The 26,885-nt window shown below is 44.3% G+C and overlaps 1 protein-coding gene across 1 annotated transcript in view; it reads left to right on the forward strand.

The window, feature by feature from the left end:
- The window catches only part of sdad1 (SDA1 domain containing 1), an 87,162-nt gene that overhangs the window by 674 nt on the left and 59,603 nt on the right, over positions 1 to 26,885 (forward strand). The window contains exons 2-7 of the mRNA XM_073065277.1: positions 11,209 to 11,313; positions 11,587 to 11,685; positions 12,612 to 12,722; positions 12,813 to 12,884; positions 16,702 to 16,802; positions 23,595 to 23,652. Coding sequence (XP_072921378.1) covers positions 11,209 to 11,313; positions 11,587 to 11,685; positions 12,612 to 12,722; positions 12,813 to 12,884; positions 16,702 to 16,802; positions 23,595 to 23,652 — 546 coding nt within the window. The remainder of the gene's footprint in view (positions 1 to 11,208; positions 11,314 to 11,586; positions 11,686 to 12,611; positions 12,723 to 12,812; positions 12,885 to 16,701; positions 16,803 to 23,594; positions 23,653 to 26,885) is intronic.

Below are 26,885 nucleotides of genomic sequence, written 5' to 3' on the forward strand. Positions count from 1 at the left end.
GGAGAACTTTACCCGTGATGGACTGGGCTGTATCCACTACTTCTGTAGGATTTTCTGTGCAAGGGCATTGATGCTTCCATACCAGGCTGTGATGCAACCATTCAGTATACTGTCTACCTCACATCTATAGTGCCATGCTTTTCCATAATGGCATTTACACGCTGATCCAGGACAGTTCGTCTGAAATCTCAACACAGAGGAATTTGAAGTTGTTGAGCCTCTCCACCTCTGATCTCCCGATGCGGACTGTCTCATGGACTTCCAGGTTGCTTCTCCTGAAGTCAGTAATCGGCTCTTTTGTCTTGCTGACATTGAATGACAGTTGTTGTTGTGGTACCACGCAGCCGGATTTTCAGTCTGCCTGGTATATGCTGATTCATCCCATCTTTGATTAAGCCTATGACAGTGGTGTTGTCAGCAAACTTGAATATAGCATTGGAGCTGTGCTTTGTCTCCCAGTCATAAGTGTAAAGCGAGTAGAGCAAGAGGCTAAGAATACAGCATTATGGTGCGCCTGTGCTGATGGAGTTTGTGGAGGAGATGTTGTTGCTAGTCCAAACTGACTGGGGTCTGCAAGTGAGGAAATCGAGGATTCAGTTGCTCAAGGAGGTATTGAGGCCTAGGTCTTGAAGCTTACTGATCAGTTTTGAGGGAATGTTAGTGTTGAATGCCAGGGTACAGTCAATGAAGAGCATCTTGATGTTTGCACATTTGCTGTTCAAATGTTCCAGGATTGAGTGAAGAGCCAATGAAATAGAATCTGCTGTGGACCTCTTGTGATGTTGTAAAGTCTTAGGCACATATAAGTAGCTAGAGTGTCTAAGACTTCTGCACGGTACTGTAGTAATGTTATGTATTGCACTATACTGTTGCTGCAAAAAAAAAAAATTCATGACATATGAGTGATGATAAACCTGATTCTGATAATGGGTCTCATTTGTGGACTGAGAGTGGGAAGGGGACAGGGAGAGGGGAATCATCAGAATGAGAATCAGGTTTAATATCACCGGCGTATGTCATGAAATTTAATTACTTTGTGGCAGCAGTACACTGCAATATGTAATTATAGGGAAAAAACTGAATTACTCGTGTGTGTGTATTTAAGTAGTGCAAAAATAGAAATCAAAAAGTAGTGAAGTGATATTCATGGTTTCAGTGTCCATTCAGAAATCAGATGGCAGAGGGGAAAGAAGCTGTTCCTGAATCATTGAGTATGTGCATTTACACTACTGCCTTTCTGATGGTATCAATGAGAAGAGGCATGACCAGGGTGATGGGGGACCTTAATGATGCACGCAGCCTTTTTGAGGCACTGCTCCTTGAAGGTGTCCTGGGTACCGCAGAGGCGGGTGTCTGTGATGGAGCTGTCCAGTGTTACAACTCTCTGCAGCTTACTTCCATGATGTGCAGTGGCACCCCCACCCCTACCAGATGGTGATGCAGCAAGTTAGAATGCTCTCCACAGTACATCTATAAAAACTTAACAAATCTCAAACATAATGAAATATAGCCACTGTTGTGCCTTCTCTGTAGCTGCATCGATATGTTGGGTCCACGTTAGATCCTCAGAGATATTGACACCCATGAATTTGAAATTTCTCACACTTTATACTTCTCATCCCTCTTTGAGGACTTTCTGAAGGGTAATTCTGAAGGATAACCTGTTCATGGTTCGGAAAAGGGAGAAGGGATAGGAGAGGAGGTGGGAAGTGCCAGAGACATTCTGTAATGATCAATAAACCAATTGTTTGGTGACTCAGGGCTGGGTCACCTGCACCGCCTCCCAGCCTTCCTTCTGGCACCTGTGCCACACCCTTCCCATGGTACTTCCTTCTGGCACCTGTCCCACACCCTTCCCATGGTACTTCCTTCTGGCACCTGTCCCACACCCTCCCTCCCGGCCTTCCGTCTGGCACCTGTCCCACACCCTTCCCATGGTACTTCCTTCTGGCACCTGTCCCACACCCTCCCTCCCGGCCTTCCGTCTGGCACCAGTCCCACACCCTTCCCATGGTACTTCCTTCTGGCACCTGTCCCACACCCTTCCCATGGTACTTCCTTCTGGCACCTGTCCCACACCCTTCCCATGGAACTTCCTTCTGGCACCTGTCCCACACCCTTCCCATGGAACTTCCTTCTGGCACCTGTCCCACACCCTTCCCATGGTACTTCCTTCTGGCACCTGTCCCACACCCTTCCCATGGTACTTCCTTCTGGCACCTGTCCCACACCCTTCCCATGGAACTTCCTTCTGGCACCTGTCCCACACCCTTCCCATGGTACTTCCTTCTGGCACCTGTCCCATACCCTTCCCATGGTACTTCCTTCTGGCACCTGTCCCACACCCTTCCCATGGTACTTCCTTCTGGCACCTGTCCCACACCCTTCCCATGGTACTTCCTTCTGGCACCTGTCCCACACCCTTCCCATGGTACTTCCTTCTGGCACCTGTCCCATACCCTTCCCATGGTACTTCCTTCTGGCACCTGTCCCACACCCTCCCTCCCGGCCTTCCGTCTGGCACCTGACCCACACCCTTCCCATGGTACTTCCTTCTGGCACCTGTCCCACACCCTTCCCATGGTACTTCCTTCTGGCACCTGTCCCACACCCTTCCCATGGAACTTCCTTCTGGCACCTGTCCCACACCCTTCCCATGGAACTTCCTTCTGGCACCTGTCCCATACCCTTCCCATGGTACTTCCTTCTGGCACCTGTCCCACACCCTCCCTCCCGGCCTTCCGTCTGGCACCTGTCCCACACCCTTCCCATGGTACTTCCTTCTGGCACCTGTCCCACACCCTTCCCATGGTACTTCCTTCTGGCACCTGTCCCACACCCTTCCCATGGTACTTCCTTCTGGCACCTGTCCCACACCCTTCCCATGGTACTTCCTTCTGGCACCTGTCCCACACCCTTCCCATGGTACTTCCTTCTGGCACCTGTCCCACACCCTTCCCATGGTACTTCCTTCTGGCACCTGTCCCACACCCTCCCTCCCGGCCTTCCTTCTGGCACCTGTCCCACACCCTTCCCATGGTACTTCCTTCTGGCACCTGTCCCACACCCTTCCCATGGTACTTCCGTCTGGCACCTGTCCCACACCCTTCCCATGGTACTTCCGTCTGGCACCTGTCCCACACCCTCCCTCCCGGCCTTCCGTCTGGCACCTGTCCCACACCCTTCCCATGGTACTTCCTTCTGGCACCTGTCCCACACCCTTCCCATGGTACTTCCTTCTGGCACCTGTCCCACACCCTTCCCATGGTACTTCCTTCTGGCACCTGTCCCACACCCTTCCCATGGTACTTCCTTCTGGCACCTGTCCCACACCCTTCCCATGGTACTTCCTTCTGGCACCAGTCCCACACCCTTCCCATGGTACTTCCTTCTGGCACCTGTCCCACACCCTTTCCATGGTACTTCCTTCTGGCACCTGTCCCACACCCTTCCCATGGTACTTCCTTCTGGCACCTGTCCCACACCCTTCCCATGGTACTTCCTTCTGGCACCAGTCCCACACCCTTCCCATGGTACTTCCTTCTGGCACCTGTCCCATACCCTTCCCATGGTACTTCCTTCTGGCACCAGTCCCACACCCTTCCCATGGTACTTCCTTCTGGCACCTGTCCCACACCCTTTCCATGGTACTTCCTTCTGGCACCTGTCCCACACCCTTCCCATGGTACTTCCTTCTGGCACCTGTCCCACACCCTTCCCATGGTACTTCCTTCTGGCACCTGTCCCACACCCTTCCCATGGTACTTCCTTCTGGCACCTGTCCCACACCCTTCCCATGGTACTTCCTTCTGGCACCAGTCCCACACCCTTCCCATGGTACTTCCTTCTGGCACCAGTCCCACACCCTTCCCATGGTACTTCCTTCTGGCACCAGTCCCACACCCTTCCCATGGTACTTCCTTCTGGCACCTGTCCCACACCCTTCCCATGGTACTTCCTTCTGGCACCAGTCCCACACCCTTCCCATGGTACTTCCTTCTGGCACCAGTCCCACACCCTTCCCATGGTACTTCCTTCTGGCACCAGTCCCACACCCTTCCCATGGTACTTCCTTCTGGCACCAGTCCCACACCCTTCCCATGGTACTTCCTTCTGGCACCTGTCCCACACCCTTCCCATGGTACTTCCTTCTGGCACCAGTCCCACACCCTTCCCATGGTACTTCCTTCTGGCACCAGTCCCACACCCTTCCCATGGTACTTCCTTCTGGCACCTGTCCCACACCCTTCCCATGGTACTTCCTTCTGGCACCTGTCCCACACCCTCCCTCCCGGCCTTCCGTCTGGCACCTGTCCCACACCCTTCCCATGGTACTTCCGTCTGGCACCTGTCCCACACCCTTCCCATGGTACTTCCTTCTGGCACCTGTCCCACACCCTCCCTCCCGGCCTTCCGTCTGGCACCTGTCCCACACCCTTCCCATGGTACTTCCGTCTGGCACCTGTCCCACACCCTTCCCATGGTACTTCCTTCTGGCACCAGTCCCACACCCTTCCCATGGTACTTCCTTCTGGCACCAGTCCCACACCCTTCCCATGGAACTTCCGTCTGGCACCTGTCCCATACCCTTCCCATGGTACTTCCTTCTGGCACCTGTCCCACACCCTTCCCATGGTACTTCCTTCTGGCACCAGTCCCACACCCTTCCCATGGTACTTCCTTCTGGCACCAGTCCCACACCCTTCCCATGGTACTTCCTTCTGGCACCAGTCCCACACCCTTCCCATGGTACTTCCTTCTGGCACCTGTCCCACACCCTTCCCATGGTACTTCCTTCTGGCACCTGTCCCACACCCTCCCTCCCGGCCTTCCGTCTGGCACCTGTCCCACACCCTCCCTCCCGGCCTTCCGTCTGGCACCTGTCCCACACCCTTCCCATGGTACTTCCTTCTGGCACCTGTCCCACACCCTTCCCATGGTACTTCCTTCTGGCACCTGTCCCACACCCTTCCCATGGTACTTCCTTCTGGCACCTGTCCCACACCCTTCCCATGGTACTTCCTTCTGGCACCAGTCCCACACCCTTCCCATGGTACTTCCGTCTGGCACCTGTCCCACACCCTTCCCATGGTACTTCCTTCTGGCACCTGTCCCACACCCTTCCCATGGTACTTCCTTCTGGCACCTGTCCCACACCCTTCCCATGGTACTTCCTTCTGGCACCTGTCCCACACCCTCCCTCCCGGCCTTCCGTCTGGCACCTGTCCCACACCCTTCCCATGGTACTTCCTTCTGGCACCTGTCCCACACCCTTCCCATGGAACTTCCTTCTGGCACCTGTCCCACACCCTCCCTCCCGGCCTTCCGTCTGGCACCTGTCCCACACCCTTCCCATGGTACTTCTGGCACCTGTCCCACACCCTTCCCATGGAACTTCCTTCTGGCACCTGTCCCACACCCTTCCCATGGTCCTTCCTTCTGGCGCCTGTCCCACACCCTTCCCATGGTACTTGACTCTCCACGATGTATAAACAATATCTATAGATTGGAATGCAAATCTGATCATATCAACAATATGAATAAATCAGTTAAACATCATCTTTCCTAACCCATCTGGCACCAACAATCATTCCACAGTCAAAGTCGCTGATTACGTTTTTTCCCCCATTCTGATGTTTGGTCTGAACAACAACTGAATCTCTTGACCATGTCTGTATGCGTTTATACATTGAGGGCTGCTCTGTGATTGGCTGATTAGGTATTTGCATTAATGAATAGATGTACCTAATCAAGTGATCACTGAGGGTATATAAAGGGATAGATCATTCGTTATTAATCTGTGAGTGCTTTCTGTCCAATTGACATTAGTGGAATGAATTTTAAAGCTAGAATAAATGTGTCAAAAAGGCTGTTTAATGTAACTGATCAGGAGTGAAGTTAAAGTCATAGAACTAAAGTGATACAGCATCAAAGCAGGTCCTTCACTCCACAAAGCCTGTGCTGACATTCAAGCGTACATTTATGCTAATTCTCTGCATGAATCACTTTCTAGATAACCCTTCATTTTCAAACTATCAACAGAACTTGGTAGCGGGGAGGGGCAAAATAATCATTTGCTTTTAAATTGTGTTTTTTGACTGAAGCATTACTAAATGAAAACAGTCCCCTCCTGAGCACCACACATAAAATGCTGGAGGAACTCAGCAGACCAGGCAGCTTCTGTGGAAAAGAGTAAAAAGTGGACATTTTGGGCAGAGACCCTTCATCAAGATGCATCAGGATAGGCTTGCTGAGTTCCTGCTGCATTTTGTGTCTGTTTTCAGCATCTGCAGATTCTCGTGTTTGTGAGAGTTGTTTCCTGTCCCAGTTCCCATCCTATCCTTCACACAAACAGATTATAAGCTCAAAGACGAGACCTTTTTTAATATAACTTTTACCAGAGTAATGATTTTGAAATTTGTTCTCTGGTTTCTTGAATAATTTGAAACAATTTTGGAGTCAAGTTTGTTTATGCTAATGAACCATATTCTTCCACTATAGGTGTAATCCAAAAAAAAGATCCTACCTTGCATCATTTTTGTCCTTGTAATCCTGATGCCACCGATGTAACATGCCTTCAATCCCTCTTGAATTTACTGCTTCCAAACCCTCCATGATCTCACCCACTTTGTGCTGTAATGTTTTTCAGCCCTACATCCTGTACTGTCAGTACTTCTGGCCTCTCGCACACCTTGGACATCCATCGCATCACTATTTGTGCTGTGCCTTCAAGTGCTAGGTCTGTAGGGCTAACGTTTCTCTTCTATTCTCTTTCTGCATTGAGGCACATAAAAACATTGACCATCTGAATAGCAATTACGTGTGTGTGCTTTGTAAACATGGAACATAGAACATTAGAGCACAGGAACAGGCCCTTTAGCCCACAGTGTTGTGCTGAACCAATTAAATTAGTAATAAAATGGCCAATTAAATTAATCCCTTCTGCCTACACAGTGTCCAGATCCTTCCATTTCCCCTTTCATTCATGTGCCTATCTGAATGTCTCTTAAAATTCTCTGATGTTTCTGCCTCAACCTCCACCCTGGGCAGCTCATTCCAGGCACCCACCACTCTCTGTGTTTTTAAAAAACAAACAAACAAATATGGCCCTCACAATTCCTTTGAAACCTACTCCTTTCATCTTAAATGCATGCCCTCTGGTATTAGAAATTTCAAACCTGGGAAATAGATAGTCTATCTAATCCAACTATGCCTCCCATAATCTTATAAACCTCTATCACATCTCCCCTCAGCCTTCACTGCTCCACGGAAACAAGCCAAGTTTGTCTAGCCTCTCGTGAGAGCACATGTCCTCTAATCCAGGCCGCGTCTGTCCCTCTCCAAAGCCTCGGCATCCTTCCGGTATTGATATTACTGGAACTGTGTGCAATAACTCAGATGTGGTCTAATTAGAGTTTTATAACACTGCAACATAACCTACTGACACTTTATTTTTGTGCTGCATCAGATCTGGAGTAACAATTATTTTGTTCTTTGTACTTGTGTACTGGAAATGAAATTAAACAATCTTGAATTTTGAGACACTATGCATAATAAAGCCAAGCATATCAAATGCCGTCTTAACCATCTATCAACCTGTGTTACCACTTTCAGGGAACTTATACCCCAAGATCACCAACACTTTTAAGGTGTCTACCCTTAACAGTGTATTGTCTCTTTGCATTTGACCAGGTTAAACTCCATTTACCATTTCTCCACCAACATCTGCAACTGATCTGTATCTCGCTGTATTTTGCCAGTCTTTTATACTATACATAACACCAGCAATCTTCATATCATCTGTAAACTTAGTAACCCACCCATCTACATTTTCACCCAGGTCATTTATATATGTCACCAGTAGCAGAGGTGCCTGTACGGATCTCTGCACGATACCAATAATCACAAATCTCCAGCTAGAATAAGTCCATCCGTCAACAACCCTCTGTTTTCTATGTGCAACCCAGTTCTGAATCCAAATGGCTAATTTACTATCAATCCAATGCATCTTAATCTTCCGGATGAGCCTTCTGTAACCATCCACAGCTCTGCCTTCATCAGTCATCCTGGTCACCTTGTCAAAAAACTTAATCGTTAGTAAACCGCAACTTTCTCTGCACAGAACCATGCTGGCTCTCCTTAACAAGGCTATGGCTTTCCAAAAGCTTATAAGTATGCTCCAGTAACTTCCCTACCACTGACGTGAGACTCAACAGTCTATACTTTACAGAATTATTCCTGGTTCCCTTCTTGTATTATGGAACAACATTAGCTACCCACGAGTCCTCTGGGACCTTGCCTGTGGTAGAGAGGACATGAAAATATTTGTTAGGCCCCAGAAATCTTATCTCTTGCCTCAATAACCTGGCGACTTGCCCACCTTAATGCTCTTAAAGAGACCCAACACTATCTCCTCCTCTACTTCGAAATGTCCTAGCATATTAATGTTCTTGGCACTGATCTCCCTGTTCTTCATGTCCTTCTCCTTGGTAAAAGCTGATGTGAAGTACTCAATAAGGACCTCACCCACATGCTTTGCATCCAAACAAATGTTCCCCCCTTTATCCTTAAATGATCCTAACCTCTCCCTCTTGCTTTTGATGTATATATAGAACACCTTGGGATTCTCTTTAATCCTATTTATTAAGGACTGTTTGTGGTCCCTCCTGGCTTTCCTAATCCCCTTGACTTCTTTTCTGACTTCTCTATAATTCTCAAAGGCTCTGCTTGATTCTAACTTCCAAGGCTTTACATACTTTTCCTTTGTTTTCTTGACTAATTTCATCACCTCTTCAACGTCCAAGGTTCTTTACCTTGCCATCCTTGTCATTCCTTCCGACTGGAACATACCTGTCCTGTACTCTGTGCCATTGGTCTTTAACCACCCTCCGCACGTCAGATGTAGACATGCCAAAAAACAGCTGTTCCCAGATAACTCTCCCTCGTTCCTGCCTAATGCTCCCATAATTTGCCCTACTCCAATTTACTACCTACCCGCAAGGTCCACATTTATCCTTATCTATGGCTATCTTAAAACTTAGGGAGTTGTGGTTACTGTTCCCTAACTACTCACCTATTGAAGGGTGCGAGGCTCAGTATCCATCACCAAGTCCAGTACAGCCTTTCCTGTTGGACTGTCTACATATTGATTTACTAAACCCTCTGGATGCACCTAACAAATCTACCCCATCTAAACCTTTTGCACTAAGAAGGCCCCAGTAATATTAGGGAAGTTGTAGTCTCCGTGACAACAACCCTATTGTATTTACACTTTTCCTTAATCTGCAAGCATATCTGTTCCTCAATGTCCTGGTGGCTTTTGGGGTGTCTGTAGTACAATCGCTTCGGAGTGATTGTGCCCTTCCTCCTACTTTAGGGATCTACCAATATGGACTCAGAGGATGAGTTCTGCGTTGTGTAGCTGTGATATTGTTCCTGATAAGCAGTGCAACTTCCCTCCCCGCCCCCAAACAAAAACTTCTCTATCTTTTCTAAACTATTGAATCACCCATTCCTGTCCCTTTTTCTGGTGTCTGTAATGGCCACATCGTAGTTCCATGTACTGAATCATACTCTTAAGTTCATCTCCTTTACCCATAATACTCCTAGCATTAAAATACGTACATTTCAAAGTTTTCACCCTGTTGTATCTATTACTTTGCTCCTACCTGATTTTACTCGTCCTGATACCTACCTTCCTCTCCACCCCTCTGCTTTCTAGCCTGGTGTTCTGGTTCCCATCCCCTGCAAAATTAGTTTAAACCTTCCCAAGTAGCTCTAGTGAATCTCCCAGCCAGTATATTGGTTCCCCTTGAGTTTAGGTGCAACCCATCCCTCTTGCACAGGTCTGCCCCAGAAGAGATTCCAATGATCAAAGAACCTGAAACCTGCCCCCTTGTACACATTCCTCAGCCACTCATTCATGTGTATTATCATTCTAATCCTGCCCTGACTAGCATTTAGTGCCTGCAGTAATCCAGAGATTACTTCCTTTGAGGTCCTGCACTTCAGCTTCTGTACTAACTCCCTATACTCATTGCACAGGATCTCTTTCCACTTTCTACCTATATCATTGGTACCAATGTGCACCACCACCTCTGGCTGCTCATCCCCCTCCCCCCCTGCCCCGAGAATATTCTGCAGCCATTCTGAGACATTCTGGACTATAGTACTTCACACCATTCTGGTGTCTTTCACAGCTACACATTTTCCCCTCTGTCCCTCTAACTATTGAGTCCCCTATCATTATCATTCTGCCTGACTACCCTTCCCTGCTGAGCCTCAGGGCTGGCCACAGTTCCACTGGCCTGGCTCTGGCTGCTGTGCCTGGATAGGTCATTCTCCCCCCCCCCCCCCCCCAGCAGTATCCAGAGGGTCTCCTTGTTGCTGAGGGGAAAGGCCACAGAGGAACCCTGCACTGACTGCTTACTCTCCATACATCTCCTGGTGCTCACCCATCTTTTATCTGATGCCTGCACTCTGCATGTGACCAACTCAGGAAAAGTTTCATCTGTAACGGATTCTTCATCTTGGACAGTCCTGAGTACATCTAATTCCTTGATCTGGTTAGTCAGAAGTTGAACTTGGGTGCACTTGCTGCAGATGTAGTCATCAGGCAAACTGTCAGGTACCCTGAAATCCCACATCTTACAGGAGGAGCATTCCAACTACCTTAACTATCATGCTGCCTACACTGAATTAAGAACTAAGGATTTATAGAAAAAAAACTTATTTGTTTATATTTGCAACTGATTTCTGAAACCTTTGGGTTTTGTACTCACCTAGATCACTTACTCAGCCTCTTCTTTCTGACCTTGTTATACCGTTGGTCTAACTTCTACAGCTTAAGCCTCTGCCTGTTTTCACTGAAGCCTGTTGAGCCAAAGCCTCCCACTCTAATCCTGGCCTACTTCAACAAAACATGCTCCACTTAAACCTAACTTCTTGTTACTGATAACCCAAACAATCTCCCACTCCACAGAAAATCCTGATAGGACCTGTTCACTTTTTAAAGCTGGTGTGTAAAGTCCACAAAGAATTGCCTCCAACTCTCCACGATCTCCCACTCCGTAGATGAGAAATACATGACATTCTCGTCAGAGCTACTTGAGTAATATTTCTAACATGCTCCATGTACAGAGTTTAACACAAACCTTATTTGTGAATGTTCATACAACATTTATAAATTATCTTTTTGTCTCGCCACAGTTTCTGCAGCAATATAACCACTACCAGTCCAATGTGCGTATTTTCCAGCTACAGCCGGACAAACCTAATAAAGAACTTTCTGAACTGGTGATATTTCTTGCACAGGTAAATATGCTTTTGCTGTTAAAGTGGATGCATCTGCAGTTTGATTAAAAACCACTTGAAGAGGTTATTTTTCATAAAGGTTTAGCTAGTTGACTTTAATGCAATTTATGTTAGGAGTTATATCTGGGAAGTTAAACTCTAAGGTTTATCAAAGCAATGAGGGCAGTCTTACTGTTAAATTCTGAAATACTTTCACTCTTTGTGGGGGAGGGAAGAATGTTATTTTCCATCATAAATCAAATATTTAAATGTCTTCAAATCCCTCACTCGAAGGTTGCACATTGTTACCCAAATGAACTGACCAACTTTGCCCAAGAATTAAAAGATCTTCTCTTCTCTCATCACACAATTCTGGACCCAGATGTGCGAATGGTAAACTATTTCTAACATAATATATTGTTTAGAAGGCTATTTTAAAATGTATTTTCTTTTTATGTGATAAATGATTCCATTTTGCTATGTAATATCAAAGTAAGTTTGCTAATTGTAAGATGTTTGTAACAATTGTTTCAATTTGTGGTTTTGAAAGGGTTAGAATGCATTAGATAGCATTTGTTCACAGCATGGATTATTAAATATTCAGGATTTTCAAGATTATACTTCTAGTTTATCTTTAAATAGTAAATGCACATTATTGTTAGATCTGACCAAGGTGTAACTGTCCAATATTCAATTTTTTTTAAAAAAGATGGTTAAGCAGGAATGCACGGACACAAGGGATTCTCCTCCAACCTAACTCCAGTCTGATTTTCTCCAGTATTTTGTGTGTTTTATCCAGGAACACATGGCCTGCTTTTACAATCATTTTATATCACCATCTGAGAAGTGAATAAGTTGGCATCATTATTTAAAGCTTAGTTTATACTGAACCTGAGATGCCTTTTATTGGCTTTCACAGTGGAATAATGATCTAATGTACTGTAGTTGCAAAAGGAATGGGTTGGACACAGCTTGTTCACTTAAGAGAACAAGTTAAACTTTAAAAGTAGAACAAAACATTATAATAAACAATTCCCTGTTTTATCTGACACCCAATTACAGCTGAAATTGAGTTTCTTTCTCATTGTCTTTCATAGCAGCTGAGATAGAGAGATGCAGCAGAACTCTGTTACTCCTTTAGAGAACCACTCTGACACAACTGGTTAGTAGCTGACTGAAGTAGCCTAAAACTTGGGTATCTGTATACTTTATTAACTAGTGACAGTGTATGAAAAAGGGCAATGATGCGAAACACTTTATTGTTGTGAAATACCTTTGATCTCTGTGCAGTAATTTTTTATTTTTACTTCAACTTTTAGACGTTTTGTAAAGCTTTGATTTTATTAAGAAATAAGAACCTCTTAAATCCTACAAGTTTGCTGGAATTGTTCTTTGAACTGCTGAGGTGTCAAGACAAACTCTTACGCAAGGTATGCTACTTCTAAGCTATTTCATAGCCGCATAAGTGCAAATGTTTTGGTCATCTTGAACTTTAAGATGCTCCTTTTTTATCTTAACAGACCCTGTACTTGCACATTGTGACAGACATTAAAAATATAAATGCCAAACACAAAAACAACAAAGTGAACACAGTGAGTACTTTAAATAAATACTTGATAAAGCAGCATCACTGTGGTCTTTGTAGGACATGAGAACTTTTTTTGTCATAGATTTCCTACTTTGAGGTGTATAATAGTCATGATTTGGAAGTAGATTTGATTCAAAATAATGATAAGAAAGGTTAGCAGGTACTGTTGAAATCCTGTCGAGGCAGTGGTGCTGCACTGTACCAGAAAACCTAATGAATAAGGCATATGAAGTGTATTTCACTTAACCCCACTCTGTTCTATGAACGCAGCAGTATAATTTGCATATTTGTAGAAGATCAATAATTTAATGCAAATGCCCGAGTCTATGATCTAAATCAGTTTGATACTGTTGATTTATTTTCATGTTCCAAATACAAAACTAAAAAAAACTCTAAACTATTAAATGTTATATTTTGTATTACAAAACAGAAGCAAAAAATCATGAGGATTGTATTCTGGAGCCTTTGGTATAATTGAAATGTAGCTATCGGAATTACTAATACCTTTATGATAGTGTGCAACAGAAACTAGCTAAATCTTGTAGATTGCCTAAAAGAAGCTGGCCAACTTTGTTATTTAAAATTTGTTTTTTGAGGCTATTGTGACCATTGATGCATTTTGAATGTTGCTGTGTGTGTTGCATCACAGGTTATTCTTGGATTAACTTTGGCCTAGACTGTTTTGGAAAACCAGATCCAGCAGGCTTTACCTGCAGTGTTAACGGATAGCAGCAGGTCCAAATTGCCACTGTAGTTTTACAAAAGACTTAGTAATTCTGACAAGTGAATTAGTAAAGTAGCAATCTTCATGGTTCTTTGACAATTTTACATTGAAGAATGCCTTGAATGCCTTGTTTTATTTTTACTTCTGTACAATGAAGATAAAGTAATTATTCAGTTGACTCAAATAATGCATCCCAGAAACAGTATAAATGATTGACAGCTGCAAATATATACATAACATTGTGTTTCATTTGTATGTGGGAGTGGGCTTGAGTGAAATGCAAAGGGATAATTTAAGGTATTCAGACATAATGGAATACAATTGCTTGCAATTTGGAATCGGATGCAATTTCCACATCATTTTGTAACCTGCTTGACATCTGAGATCGGGTAGGAAGAGACGTTTCCAAGCTGGAAGCAGTGGGCTTGTATTCGGTATTGCCCACTGATGGATCCGTAACAGAGCTCAGTTCCCCACGCCGAGGTCAAATGACTTCTAATTCTCAGCTTAATCCAACTTGCAAAACTCCGCCTCTTGATTTCCCACAGCCACCCAAGAAAAATGATCCATTGTAGCAATTCCAAAAAAAACTGAGTTGCTTTGTTGGCAACCTCAGTAAAAGTGCACCAGGTTAACATGTGCCTCTTGCTCTTTGGGTTGTACCCTGCCAAATAATGGCTTCCCAGTGAAGGAGAACAGGATTGAGGAATGGGATTTGGCTCATGCTGTCTTGCCAAGGAAACTGGTTCAGGATATATTTTGAAAAGAAAATGATCAGGACAAGAAGTGTAGAGAATGAAGCATGGGGTGGTGGGGAGCAAGTCAAAAATGAATGGGGTACAATTGACATGGATCACAGTTCCAATAAATGCTGGTTAGATTATGAGTGAAGCTACAGTCTGAGCTGGAATGGTTTTTATCAAAATCTGATTTTGCACTAATTTTGTTACTAGGATTGGCTAATTGCATTAAAATCTTCATTTAGTTAAAGCAGCAAATATTCAGTTCAGTATTAAAGGCACACGAGTGAATCTGCAGATGCTAGAAATAAATAAAAACACAAAATGTTGGCAGAACTCAGCAGGCTAGACAGCATCTATGGGAGGAGGTAGTGATGACGTTTCAGGCCGAAACCCTTCATCAGGAGTGAAGTAACATGGGATGGTGGAGAGGGGATAAGAAGTGGGGGGAGGGATGAAGTAGGGAGCTGGGAAGTGATAGGCTGGAGGGAAATGGGCTGGGGGGAAGGTGGAGAATTATGGGAAATAAAAGGGGGAAGGGATGAAGTAGGGAGCTGAGAAGTGATAGGCTGGAGGGAAATGGGCTAGGGGGAAGGTGGAGAACTATGGGAAATAAAAGAGAAAGAAAGGTAGGGCTGGGGGGAGATTATAGTGAGGGGGGAAAAAAGAGAAAGAGAACCAGACTAAAATAATAGATAGGGATGGGGGTAAGGGGGGGCAGGGGTATCAACGGAGGTCTGTGAGTTGGATGTTCATGCCAGCAGGTAGGAGGCTACCTAGGCGGGAGATAAGGTATTGCTCCATTGACCTGCGTGTGGCCGAACACCGGCGCTCAGTCCCCCAGCAGTGGCGGGATCTCCCTGTGGCCACACACTTCAATTCCTCAGACCACTCCCACTCCGACATGTCTGTCCATGGCCGCCTCTACCGTCAAGATGAGGCCACACGCAGGTCGATGGAGCAATACCTTATCTCCCGCCTAGGTAGCCTCCTACCTGCTGGCATGAACATCCAACTCACAGACCTCCGTTGATACCCCGCCCCCCTTACCCCCATCCCTATCTATTATTTTAGTCTGGTTCTCTTTCTCTCTCTTTTTTCCCCCCTCACTATAATCTCCCCCCAGCCCTACCTTTCTTTCTCTTTTATTTCCCATAATTCTCCACCTTCCCCCTAGCCCATTTCCCTCCAGCCTATCACTTCCAGCTCTCTACTTCATCCCTCCCCCCACTTCTTATCCCCTCTCCACCATCCCATGTTACTTCACTCCTGATGAAGGGTTTCGGCCCGAAACGTCATCACTACCTCCTCCCATAGATGCTGTCTGGCCTGCTGAGTTCTGCCAGCATTTTGTGTTTTTATTTAGTTCAGTATTAAACATGTGTTTTTGCCGTAGAAGGCAGCAAAGGTCTTCAAATTTATTTATATTTTGCTCTTTCCAACCTAAATTGCTGGCAGAGTTAAACAGAAGCAGCTCACAGTTAACCATTTCAGTAGGTATGAACATATGAGCCAATGTTTCAACATCACTGGTATTGTAGATCTTTTGCTAATCTAGGTACATTGCAGCCAAAGTGAGAAATGTGCAACTTCATATATGTCCTGTGGAGCAAAAGTTGAATTTATAATTGCAATAAAGATAAAATTACTAATGTGACCTTTGTAAAACTTTTTTTAACTTGTAATTCCCAAGGAGTGTCTAATTTGGTTCTGAACATTTGCTGAAAACTTCCAGCAAGGAAAATAATTTTTCATGGTTTTATAATACCAGATTACATCTGGCACTGGCTCGTAGGGTCATGTGCTATTTTCATGGAAGTACAGTGGGTCTTTGGCGCGTGGCCTAGTGGATAAGGCATCGGTCTAGTGATCTGAAGGTCACTGGTTCGAGCCTCAGCTAACGCAGTATGTTGTGTCCTTGAGCAAGACACTTAACAACACATTGCTCTGCGATGACACTGGTGCCAAGCTGCTTGGGTCCTAGTGCCCTTCCCTTGGACAACATCGGTGGCGTGGAGAGGGGAAGGCTTGCAGCTTGGGCAACTGTCGGTCTCCCATACAACCCTGCCCAGGCCTGCACCCTGGAAAAACCTTCCAAGGCGCAAATCCATGGTCTCTTGAGACTAACGGATACCTATATACAGTGGGTCACCAAAGCTATCTAGTGGCAACAGCAAAAAATGGTGATGGGGTAGAAAAAGATATCTCCACAATATCAGCTGTTTTGATTTCCCCATCATAAGATGTACAAGTCCTTTGAATAGAAGTGTCCTTTGTGTAGACTGTTCTTTGTAAAACGAAGTACTGAAAATTATTATTTGTGGGATGATGTGACCATTGTGCTTGCATGTTCTCAGGTTTTACAAAACTTTATGTACACAATGTTGAGGGACAGCAACCCCAAAGCAGCCAAGATGTCCCTGGATGTAATGATAGAACTATATAAAAGAAACATCTGGTAAGTTTGGGAATACTGTGGATTCCAGTGTATTTAGACACTCAAGGACCAGTACATTTTGGCCCAATTAAGCAGCTGCTCCAATTAGCCAAAGTTTCATGGAAATAGTTACAAAGGTATGAAAAAGACAAACTACCATTTAACTGAGTAACAGGTTGTATATTTAAATGAAATACAGAACAAATTAGAGCACTATCAGTGCCACTACAGTGCAATAGTTCCTAATAGTTATCAGCAGACGAACTAGTTCAATGTATACTGCCGCGTTCTTTTGATTGACTGTAAATGAACAAAATCAGTGCAGGCACCTAGTGCAGATAAATTTTTAAAGTCAAAATTTAAAAAAAACATCAAAAATCACTGCCTTTTGTATCAACGTCCGTCAGCCCAAATTAAAAGCATAACACACGCAATTGGTTTTTTAGAGCAGCTTGTGCTTGAGCCTTCTAAGGGAAAGGCCATCTTAGACTGGGTGTTGTGTAATAATCCAGATCTTATCACGGAGCTTAACATAAAGGAACCGTAGGAGGTAGTGATCATAATATGATTGAATTCATACTGCAATTTGAGTGGGAGAAGCATAAGTCACATGTATCAATATCACAGTGGAATAAAGGGAATTCCAGAGGCAGAAGAGAGGAGCTTGCACAGGTGGATTGGAGGAGGATACTGGCAGGGATGACGGCAGAGCAGGGGTGGCTGGTGTCTGTGAATAGCTCACAAGGTGCAGGATAGATATGTCCCACAGAAGTTGTTCTCAAATGGCAGGGCTAGGCATCTGTGGCTAACAAGAGAAGTTATGGACTGCAAAAAGCCAAGGAAAGGGCATATCAGGTAGCAAAAGTGAGTGGGAAGTTGAATGATTAGGAAGATTTTAAAATCCAACAAAAGGCAACTAAAAAAAGCTCTAAGAAGGGTACAGATGAAATATGAAGGCAAACTAGCTGATAATATAAAGCAGGAAACTAAAAGATTTTTCAGTTATATGAAGAGTTAAAGTGAGGTGAGAGTTGATATTGGACCACTGGAAAATGATGCTGGTGAAGTAGTAATGGGGGACAAAGATATGGCTGATGAATGTAATGAGACGTTTACATCAGTCTTCACAATGGAAGACACTGGCAGTGTGCCAGAGGTCAGTGAGTATCAGGGAGCAGGAGTGATTCAAGGAAGTAACATGCAGGATGGACAAAGGAGAGGCAGCGGATATCATTTACTTGGACTTTTAGAAGGCGTTTGATAAGGTGCCACACATGAGGCTGCTTAACAAAGTAAAATTCTGGCATTACAGGAAAGATACTAGCATGGATAGCAGAATGGCTGATTGGCTGCTGGTGACTAGTGGTGTTCCTCAGGGTCAGTATTGGGACACTACTTTTCACATTGTCAGTGATTTAGATAATGGAATTGATGGTTTTGTGGCAAAGTTTGCAGATGATACGAAGATAGATGGAGGGCTAGGTAGTGCTGAGAAAACAATGCGATTGCAGCAGGACTTGGACAAATTGGAAGAATGGGCAAAAAAGTGGCAGTTGGGAAATGTCTGATAATGCTTTTGATAAAAGGAACAACAGTGGGGTCTATTATCTAAATGGGTAGAAGGTTCAAACATCAGAGGCGCAGAGGGACTTGGGAATCCTCGTGCAAGACTCCCCAAAGGTTAATTTACAGGTTGAGTCTGTGGTAAAGAAAGCAAGTGCAATGTTGGCATTTATTTCAATGGAGATAGAATATAAAATGCAAGGAGATAATGCTAAGACACTGGTCAGGCTGCACTTGTATTGTCAACAGTTTTGGGCCTCATATCTCAGAAAGGAAGTGTTATCATTGGAGATAGTCCAGAGGAGGTTCACGAGGTTGATTCCGGTAACATATGAAGAGCGTTTTGCCTGTACTCACTGGAATTTAGAAGAATGCCTGGGGATCTCATTGAAACCTACAGAATGTTGAAAGGTCTAGATAAGGTGGATGTGGAAAGGATGTTTCTTACGGTGGGGCTATCCAGAACTAGAGGGCACAGCCTCAAAATTGAGGGGGCGATCCTTTAGAACAGAGTAATTTTTTTAGCCAGAGAGTAGTGAATCTGTGGATTACATTCCTGCAGACTGTGGTGGAGGCCAAGTCCGTGGGTATATTTAAGGTGGAAGTTGATTGTTTCCTGATTGGTCAGGGCATCAGATGATACGGTGAGAAGGCAGGTGTATGGGGTTGAGTGGGATCTGGGATCAGCCATGATGGAATGGCAGAGCAGACTCAATGGGCTGACTGGCTAAATCAGCTCCTATGTCTTGTGGTCTTGTCTTATGGACACTATTTAAAAACGGTTCACTCTAAGCATGATGCATTGTCTAACAGCCAACCAAGTGCATGCGATTGATGTTGGTTAGAGACTGTTCAGCAACACTCTCCTGTCCCAATTATGTAGCATAGTATCCCAAGTAAATAGAGGGAATCCTGGCTATTTTCTTGATTAGTTTTTGTTCTTTAAGAGTTGTCCCAAATAAGTGGCTGTCCCGATGAACCGATACTCCAGTTAACTGGAATCAATTGTAATGGTTTGAGTAATTAGCAATTAAGTTATTTATAACAATGTAACATCAAGTGCATTAAAATGAAATTATTAATTGCGCTCCTCAAATTACTCAGGTTTGAGCAGGCTGAGGATCAATTACATTATTTATGGTTCTGCGATTATGACATGCAATTTTAATAAGTAAGCTAGAAGTTTGTAATGTCATTTGCTGCTTAAGCTTGAGTTTTGATCATGAGGTGTTTTGGAGGAAGTATCAAAGCTCTGATACTTTGGCCTTCACAAAGAGGGGAATTGATCTGGTCTTGTTGTTAAATATTTAATTGACCAAAGGATAGGAAACGGGCTGTGGGTTTTGAATGGACCCAGCAGGTCAGGCAGCATTTGTAGAAGCAGAGATATCGTTGACATTTCTGGTTCAGACCCTGCATTTTGCTATCTAGCCGATTGAGTTCTAGCAGTTTGTTTCATTGCTCCAGATTACAGCATCTGTCTATGATGCTGGCAGACAAGTGTTTTCTAACTGGAGCGAAAGAAAAGAGGGTCTCAAAGGGTCAGTATTGTAACTAATAGTATGGATGTAAGGCATGTTGGTGAAGACCATGTGATACATTTGGGAGAAACCACAGAAGTGGCTATATTGTCTAAGTGGTAGTTATTTTGGAGAAGAGAATTATTGAGAAATATTGGTCCACTAGACAGAATTTGCAAAGTCCACTCTGGCCAATCTTTAAAGCTAACAGGATATGTTTAGAAGATTATCCCAATGTTTGGGGTTTTCAGGATATTGAATACCATAAAAAACAGTGAGATCACTTGTTCAAGATCCAAGTTTATCACTTGTACATTGAAACACGCTGAGGGTGTGCTGGGTGCAGGTCACAGGCGTTGCCACACATTCCATCAACATAGCATACCCGGCATGTTTGACAGAACACAGAACACTACGAGACAAAACACAACAAGCCACAAAACAATAGCAAGAAAGCTCTGTGCACCCTACCCACCCACACACATGCACAGTCCTCTAACTCCAAGAACGTCCATCTTTGGCGTGCAGCTTCGGATTCAAACACTGATGTGGATATGGACACACAGGCACTCGGCTTTTGACTCCCCTGCTGACTCGCAGAGATTTGCAGATTTGGGGCTTTGGCCAATGGGCCTTGGCTTCCAGACTTCCGATTCGACCCTTGACCTGCTGATCACGGCACCACACATCAAACCAATTTGTGAACCTAGGGGTTCATTGGACCTCGTTCCTCCTACCCACATGGAAATGTGACCCCACAAACTGCTGACAACTTGCTGACTCTGGGGGAGCTACCAGCCTTCATCCACGCTATTCTGTTGGCCCAGCATCCGGCTGAACATCCTGCCCAGTTCGCGGATATTCCATGTCCAAGTCATTGTCCGTAAACGTGGAGCCGAGGCTTAAGGCTCATCCTGCCCTCTAATTTCTCCTCCCCATCCCTTTCTTTCTCAACTTTTTTATTAAGTTTTGAATAGATAAACATAACAATGATAATGATAGAAAGAGATTGGGATTACATTAAAAACGGTTAACGTATACAGAAACGGACCTTGAGTAACGTATGTAATCTAAGCCTCCCAATCTCTTAATAACTGAACATGAAAAAGATACAAAAAATTTTATACAGGAAAAAAAAGTCCCCCTAAACTAAAAAAAACTTAATTAAAAACAAAGCAAAGCAAAAGCTGTGCTGCCATGTTTCATCGGTTAAAATCATTATTTGTCATTAACTCCACTTCTCTATACACGAACAAAAAGTTATTGAGAAGGATTCGGTAAAGGTCAGCTTACATCATATGAAAATTTTGAATAAATGGCCTCCCAAGTTTCTTCTAATTTAACTTAAGGGTCAATAGTGCCACTCCTAATATTTTCCAAGTTTAAACATTTTATAGTTTGGGAAAACCATTGAAAGGGCGGATTAGGACAATTAGAATCTTTCCATTTAAATTCTCCTCCCCATCCCTGAACCTAAAACAGTAACCTGACCCCTAACTCCCCTCTCTGTCCTGAAAACCATCCCACAAACCCCAAAATACTGAGCCACAACCTCAGTGGAGTTTGCAACTTGGTGCCATATTGAGCAAGCAAGAGAGAGCCACCATGGAATAATGTGTACAGAACAGGAAACGACACCATATGAGAGAGAACAAATGTTTGGAGAGGACTCAGCAGTTTTTTTTTAACCAGGGTGGCACCGATGATGAAAGTATATAGTTATGTAGAGAGATTGCAGATTGCAGAGCAAGTTAGGTACAGACCTAATAGAATTCAAGAACTTCATAGAACAGTCTGGGATATAACCTGCCTAGTGAACCAGTCATGGGAGTTCAGCGATTTAATTGAAAAGTCGAGTAGTTTTTTTTCTTGGGAGTTTAAATAAGGAATGTGCCACCTGAATATGAAGTAAATTCTAGTTCCATGGCATTTTCAAGAAAGCAGCTGGAAATGTTTTAAAAGAAAACTAGGTTATAGGATTTTGGGCAGAAGAATGGAACTAAACTGGATAGCTCCTTAGAACAGGCATAATGGGTTTCACATTACTTTGTTTTATTTGTACAGATTATATCTTTTTGTTTCACAGTCCACTCATTAACTTCAGCCATGGAGATATTAAGATTCAGATTGATTTGTTTATCACCTGCACATTGAAACATACTGTGAGTTGTGTTGTTTGCTTTAACAACCAGCACAGCCTAAATATGTGCTGAGGGCAGCCCACGAGTATTGCTACTCATTCCTGCGCTAACAAAGTATGCCCACGATATTGATATTCATCGATAATTGAAAAGCATAAACCTTCGGAGCCTGGAACATTAAAGAAAAACAGAAAATGGCAGAGATTTCAGTAAGATGAAGTAGTTATAATGTTGACTATTAGTGGAATTGGAAACGCGGAGTGTTAGGGATTCATCCCTTTGTGGATACAATCCCTGGCATTTGACATGCTATCACAATTTTCTTCAGTGTCTTTACAAGAGTAGTATCTTGTCATATTGATCATGTTTTTAGTTTATAATAATCAGGCACAATTGTCACTCCAAACAGCAGAATTATTGTCCAAGATCTATGAGTTCGTTATTTTTGGGATGGAATAAATTAGCCAGGAACAAATTCTTATACCTAATAAGGTCTTAAAATGATTTTTTGGTAAGTAACGAATATTTTCAGGTGGAATCTCATCCCATTTTGCCTTGTTGCTTTCTGTCCCATTCATGACCATATTGGAACAGCCAGTCAATGAAGAAGGTGAGGCCGCACCTGGAGTACCCTGTGCAGTTCTGGTCTCTGTACTTGAGGAAGGATATACTGGCTTTGGAGGCAGTGCAGAGGAGGTTCACCAGGTTGATTCTAGGGTTGAAGGGGTTAACCTCTGAGGAGAGATTGAGTCGCCTGGGACTATACTCTCTGGCGTTCAGAAGAATGAGAGGGGATCTTATAGAAACATACAAAATTTTGAAAGGGACAGATAAGATAGAAGTAGGAAAGTTGTTTCCATCGGTAGGTGAGACTAGAACTAGGGGACATGACCTCAAGAATCGGGGGAGAAGATTTAGGACGGAGATGAGGAGAAACTGTTTTTCCCAGAGAGTGGTGAATCTGTGGAATTCTCTGCCCAGGGAAGCAGTTGAGGCTTCCTGACTAAATATATTTAAGATACAGTTAGGTTTTTACATAGTGAGGGAATTAAGGGTTACAGGGAAAAGGCAGGTAGATGGAGCTGAGTTTACGGACAGATCAGCCACGATCTTATTGAATGGCGGGGCAGGCTTGATGGGCTGGATGGCCTACTCCTGCTCCTATTTCTTATGTTCTTGTGTAAGATGCAACCAGTTCAACATTAGTATTCAGGAGTTAAGTGTGAGTGTCTGTTGTGTGTAGTAGTCTGGAGCGACAGTTAGTAATTTCCCATCAAATTTAAATTTAAAAATACCTGCAAATACTGGAGATCTGAAATGAAGTCAGGAATTGTTGGAAATCCTTAGGTCTAGCAGCTTCTGTGGAAAAAGCAAGAATTAATATCTGTACCTGATTCCAGAGCTTCTAGTATTTTCTATGTTTTATTCTAATTCACCGTGTTCAAGTAGTCATACATCTAATTGTCACATGTAGAATGGACTCTGATTGATGGTTGAAGATTCCTTTGCTCATAAATCTGGAGTATTTCAAAGAAATGTTCAGAATAAGGGGAATCATTACTGAAGCAAATATTTTAATTTATTTACAGGAATGATGCAAAGACTGTGAATGTCATTACCACAGCTTGCTTCTCAAAAGTGACCAAGGTAAGAAGTAAGAGGCAATTGTACTGTACTATGGGGAAGGACATTCTGTTGTTAGATGTTGTGAAAAAAGAGCCTTTTCAATTATGTGAAAAGAGTTAATGGGCTAATAGTAACTGTACAATTATAGATTTGGCGTGAGAGATTTAATAGGATCCTGAGGGGCAGCTTTTCCACTCAGAGGGTGGGTCAGTATATGAAATTAACTACCAGAAGAAGTGGTTAAGGCAGGTACATAAGAAGTAACATTTAAAAGGCAGTTGGACATGGATAGGAAATGTTGAGATATAGGCCAAATGGGACTAGCTTAGATGAAAATCTTGGTTGGTATAAAACAGGTTGAAGGCCCCATTTTCCCGCTCTGTGATTCTAACAAGACTACACGTATATCTAAGTTAATATGACTATGTCTCTGTAGAGTTTATTAATGAACACAGAATTAACTAATGTTAGATTAATTAAGCTAAGGACCAAGGCATTGGGAGGAAATTCAGTATTACTTTAAGCATTAAATTTACAGTAAAACGGGTAATTCTGTGTTTATTAATTTCCTGTACATTATAACTGAATTGGATTTGGGAAATATCTTCAATATTTTTCTTTTATTTGGGAGCAGTGTGGTCTGGAAAGTGCAGCCTGAGGAAAATTCCAAGACTGGCAACCATTGCAGCCAGCAAAGGGAATAAGTTGCAGAACCTAGTAAATAATGTTGCTATTATTATTATTATTGTAATTATTAGCAGAATGGAGCTAAGATAAGCTTTCTGTATAAGAAATAAAAACACAAAATGCTGGAAAACTCAACAGGCCACATAGCATCTATGGGAGGAGGTAGTGACGACGTTTAGGGCTGAAACCCTTCATCAGGAGTGAAGTAACATGGGATGGTGGAGAGAGGATAAGAAGTGGGGGGAGGGATGAAGTAGAGAGCTGGGAAGTGATAGGCTGGAGGGAAATGGGCTGGGGGAAGGTGGAGAACTTTGGGAAATAAAAGAGAAAGAAAGGTAGGGCTGGGGGGAGATTATAGTGAGGGGGGGAAAAAGAGAGAGAAAAGAGAACCAGACTAAAATAAAAGAAAGGGATGGGGGTAAGGGGGGGCAGGGGTATCAACGGAGGTCTGTGAGTTGGATGTTCGTGCCGGCAGGCAGGAGGCTACCTAGGCGGGAGATAAGGTATTGCTCCATCGACCTGCGTGTGGCCTCATCTTGACGGTAGAGGAGGCCATGGACAGACATGTCGGAGTGGGAGTGGTCTGTGGAATTGAAGTGTGTGGCCACAGGGAGATCCCGCCACTGCTGGAGGACTGAGCGCCGGTGTTCGTCAAAACGGTCTCCCAGTCTGCGGCGGGTCTCCCCAATGTATAAATGGCCACATTGGGAGCACTGGATACAGTATATCACCCCAGTTGACTCGCAGGTGAAGTGGTGCCTCACCTGAAAGGACTATCTGGGGCCTGGGATGGTGGTGAGGGAAGAAGTGTGGGGGCAGGTATAGCACTTCTTCCGTTTGCAGGGATAAGTGCCTGGAGGGAGGTCGGAGGGGAGGGATGGGGGGGTATGAATGGACAAGGGAGTCGCGTAGGGAGCGATCCCTGCAGAAAGCGGAGAGTGGGGGGGAGGGAAAGATGTGGCTGGTGGTGGGATCACGTAGGAGGTGGCGGAAGTTATGGAGGATTATACGTTGGATCTGTAGGCTGTTAGGGTGATAGGTGAGGACCAGGGGTAACTCTATCCCTGGTGGGCTGGCGGGGGGATGGGGTGAGGGCAGGGGTACGTGAAATACGGGAGACGCGATGGAGGGCAGAGTTGATAGTGGACGAAGGGAAGCCCCTTTCTTTAAAAAAGGAAGACATCTCCTTTGTCCTAGAATGAAAGGCCTCATCCTGAGAGCAGATGTGGCGGAGGTGGAGGAATTGAGAGAAAGGGATAGCATTTTTGCAGGAGACGGTGGGAGGAGGAATAGTCTAGGTAGCTGTGGGAGTTAGTAGGTTTGTAGTAGACGCCAGTGGATAGGCTGTCTCCAGAGATAGAAACAGAGATCTAGAAAGGGGAGGGAGATGTCGGAAACAGACCAGATGAATTTGAGGGTGGGGTGAAAGTTGGAGGCGAAGTTAATGAAGTCGACGAGCTCAGCATGTGTGCAGGAAGCAGCACCGATGCAGTCGTCGATATAATGCAAGAAAAGAGGACAGATACTGGTGTAGGCTTGGAACGTAGATTGCTCCACATGGCCGACAAAAAGGCAGGCATAACTGGGACCCATGCGGGTGCCCATGGCTACACCTTTAGTTTGGAGGAAGTGGGAGGAGCCAAAGGAGAAATTGTTATGGGTGAGGACTAATTCCGCGAGGTGGAGAAGAGTGGTGGTAGAGGGTGACAATAGACAATAGGTGCAGAAGTAGACCACTTGGCCCTTCGAGCCTGCACTGCCATTCTGAGATCATGGCTGATCATCTACTATCAATACCCAGTTCCTGCCTTGTCCCCATATCCCTTGATTCCCCTATCCATAAGATACCTATCTAGCTCCTTCTTGAAAGCATCCAGAGAATTGGCCTCCACTGCCTTCCGAGGCAGTGCATTCCAAACCCCCACAACTCTCTGGGAGAAGACGTTTTCCATAACTCTGTCCTAAATGACCTACCCTTTATTCTCAAACCATGCCCTCTGGTACTGGACTCTCCCAGCATCTGGAACATATTTCCTGCCTCTATCTTGTCCAATCCCTTAATAATCTTAAATGTTGCAATCAGATCCCCTCTCAATCTCCTTAATTCCAGCGTGTACAAGCCCAGTCTCTCTAACCTCTCTGCGTAAGACAGTCTGGACATCCCAGGAATTAACCTTGTGAATCTACGCTGCACTTCCTCTACAGCCAGGATGTCCTTCCTTAACCCTGGAGACCAAAACTGTACACAATACTCCAGGTGTGGTCTCACCAGGGCCCTGTACAAATGCAAAAGAATATCCTTGCTCTTGTACTCAATTCCCTTTGTAATAAAGGCCAACATTCCATTAGCCTTCTTCACTGCCTGCTGCACTTGCTCATTCACCTTCAGTGACTGATGAACAAGGACTCCGAGATCTCTTTGTATTTCTCCCTTACCTAACTCTACACTGTTCAGATAATAATCTGCCTTCCTGTTCTTACTCCCAATGTGGATAACCTCACACTTATTCACATTAGACGTCATCTGCCAAGTATCTGCCCACACACTCAGCCTATCCAAGTCACCC

This window comes from Hemitrygon akajei, chromosome 13 (assembly GCF_048418815.1).
Source record: "Hemitrygon akajei chromosome 13, sHemAka1.3, whole genome shotgun sequence".
Classification (NCBI taxonomy): domain Eukaryota; kingdom Metazoa; phylum Chordata; class Chondrichthyes; order Myliobatiformes; family Dasyatidae; genus Hemitrygon; species Hemitrygon akajei.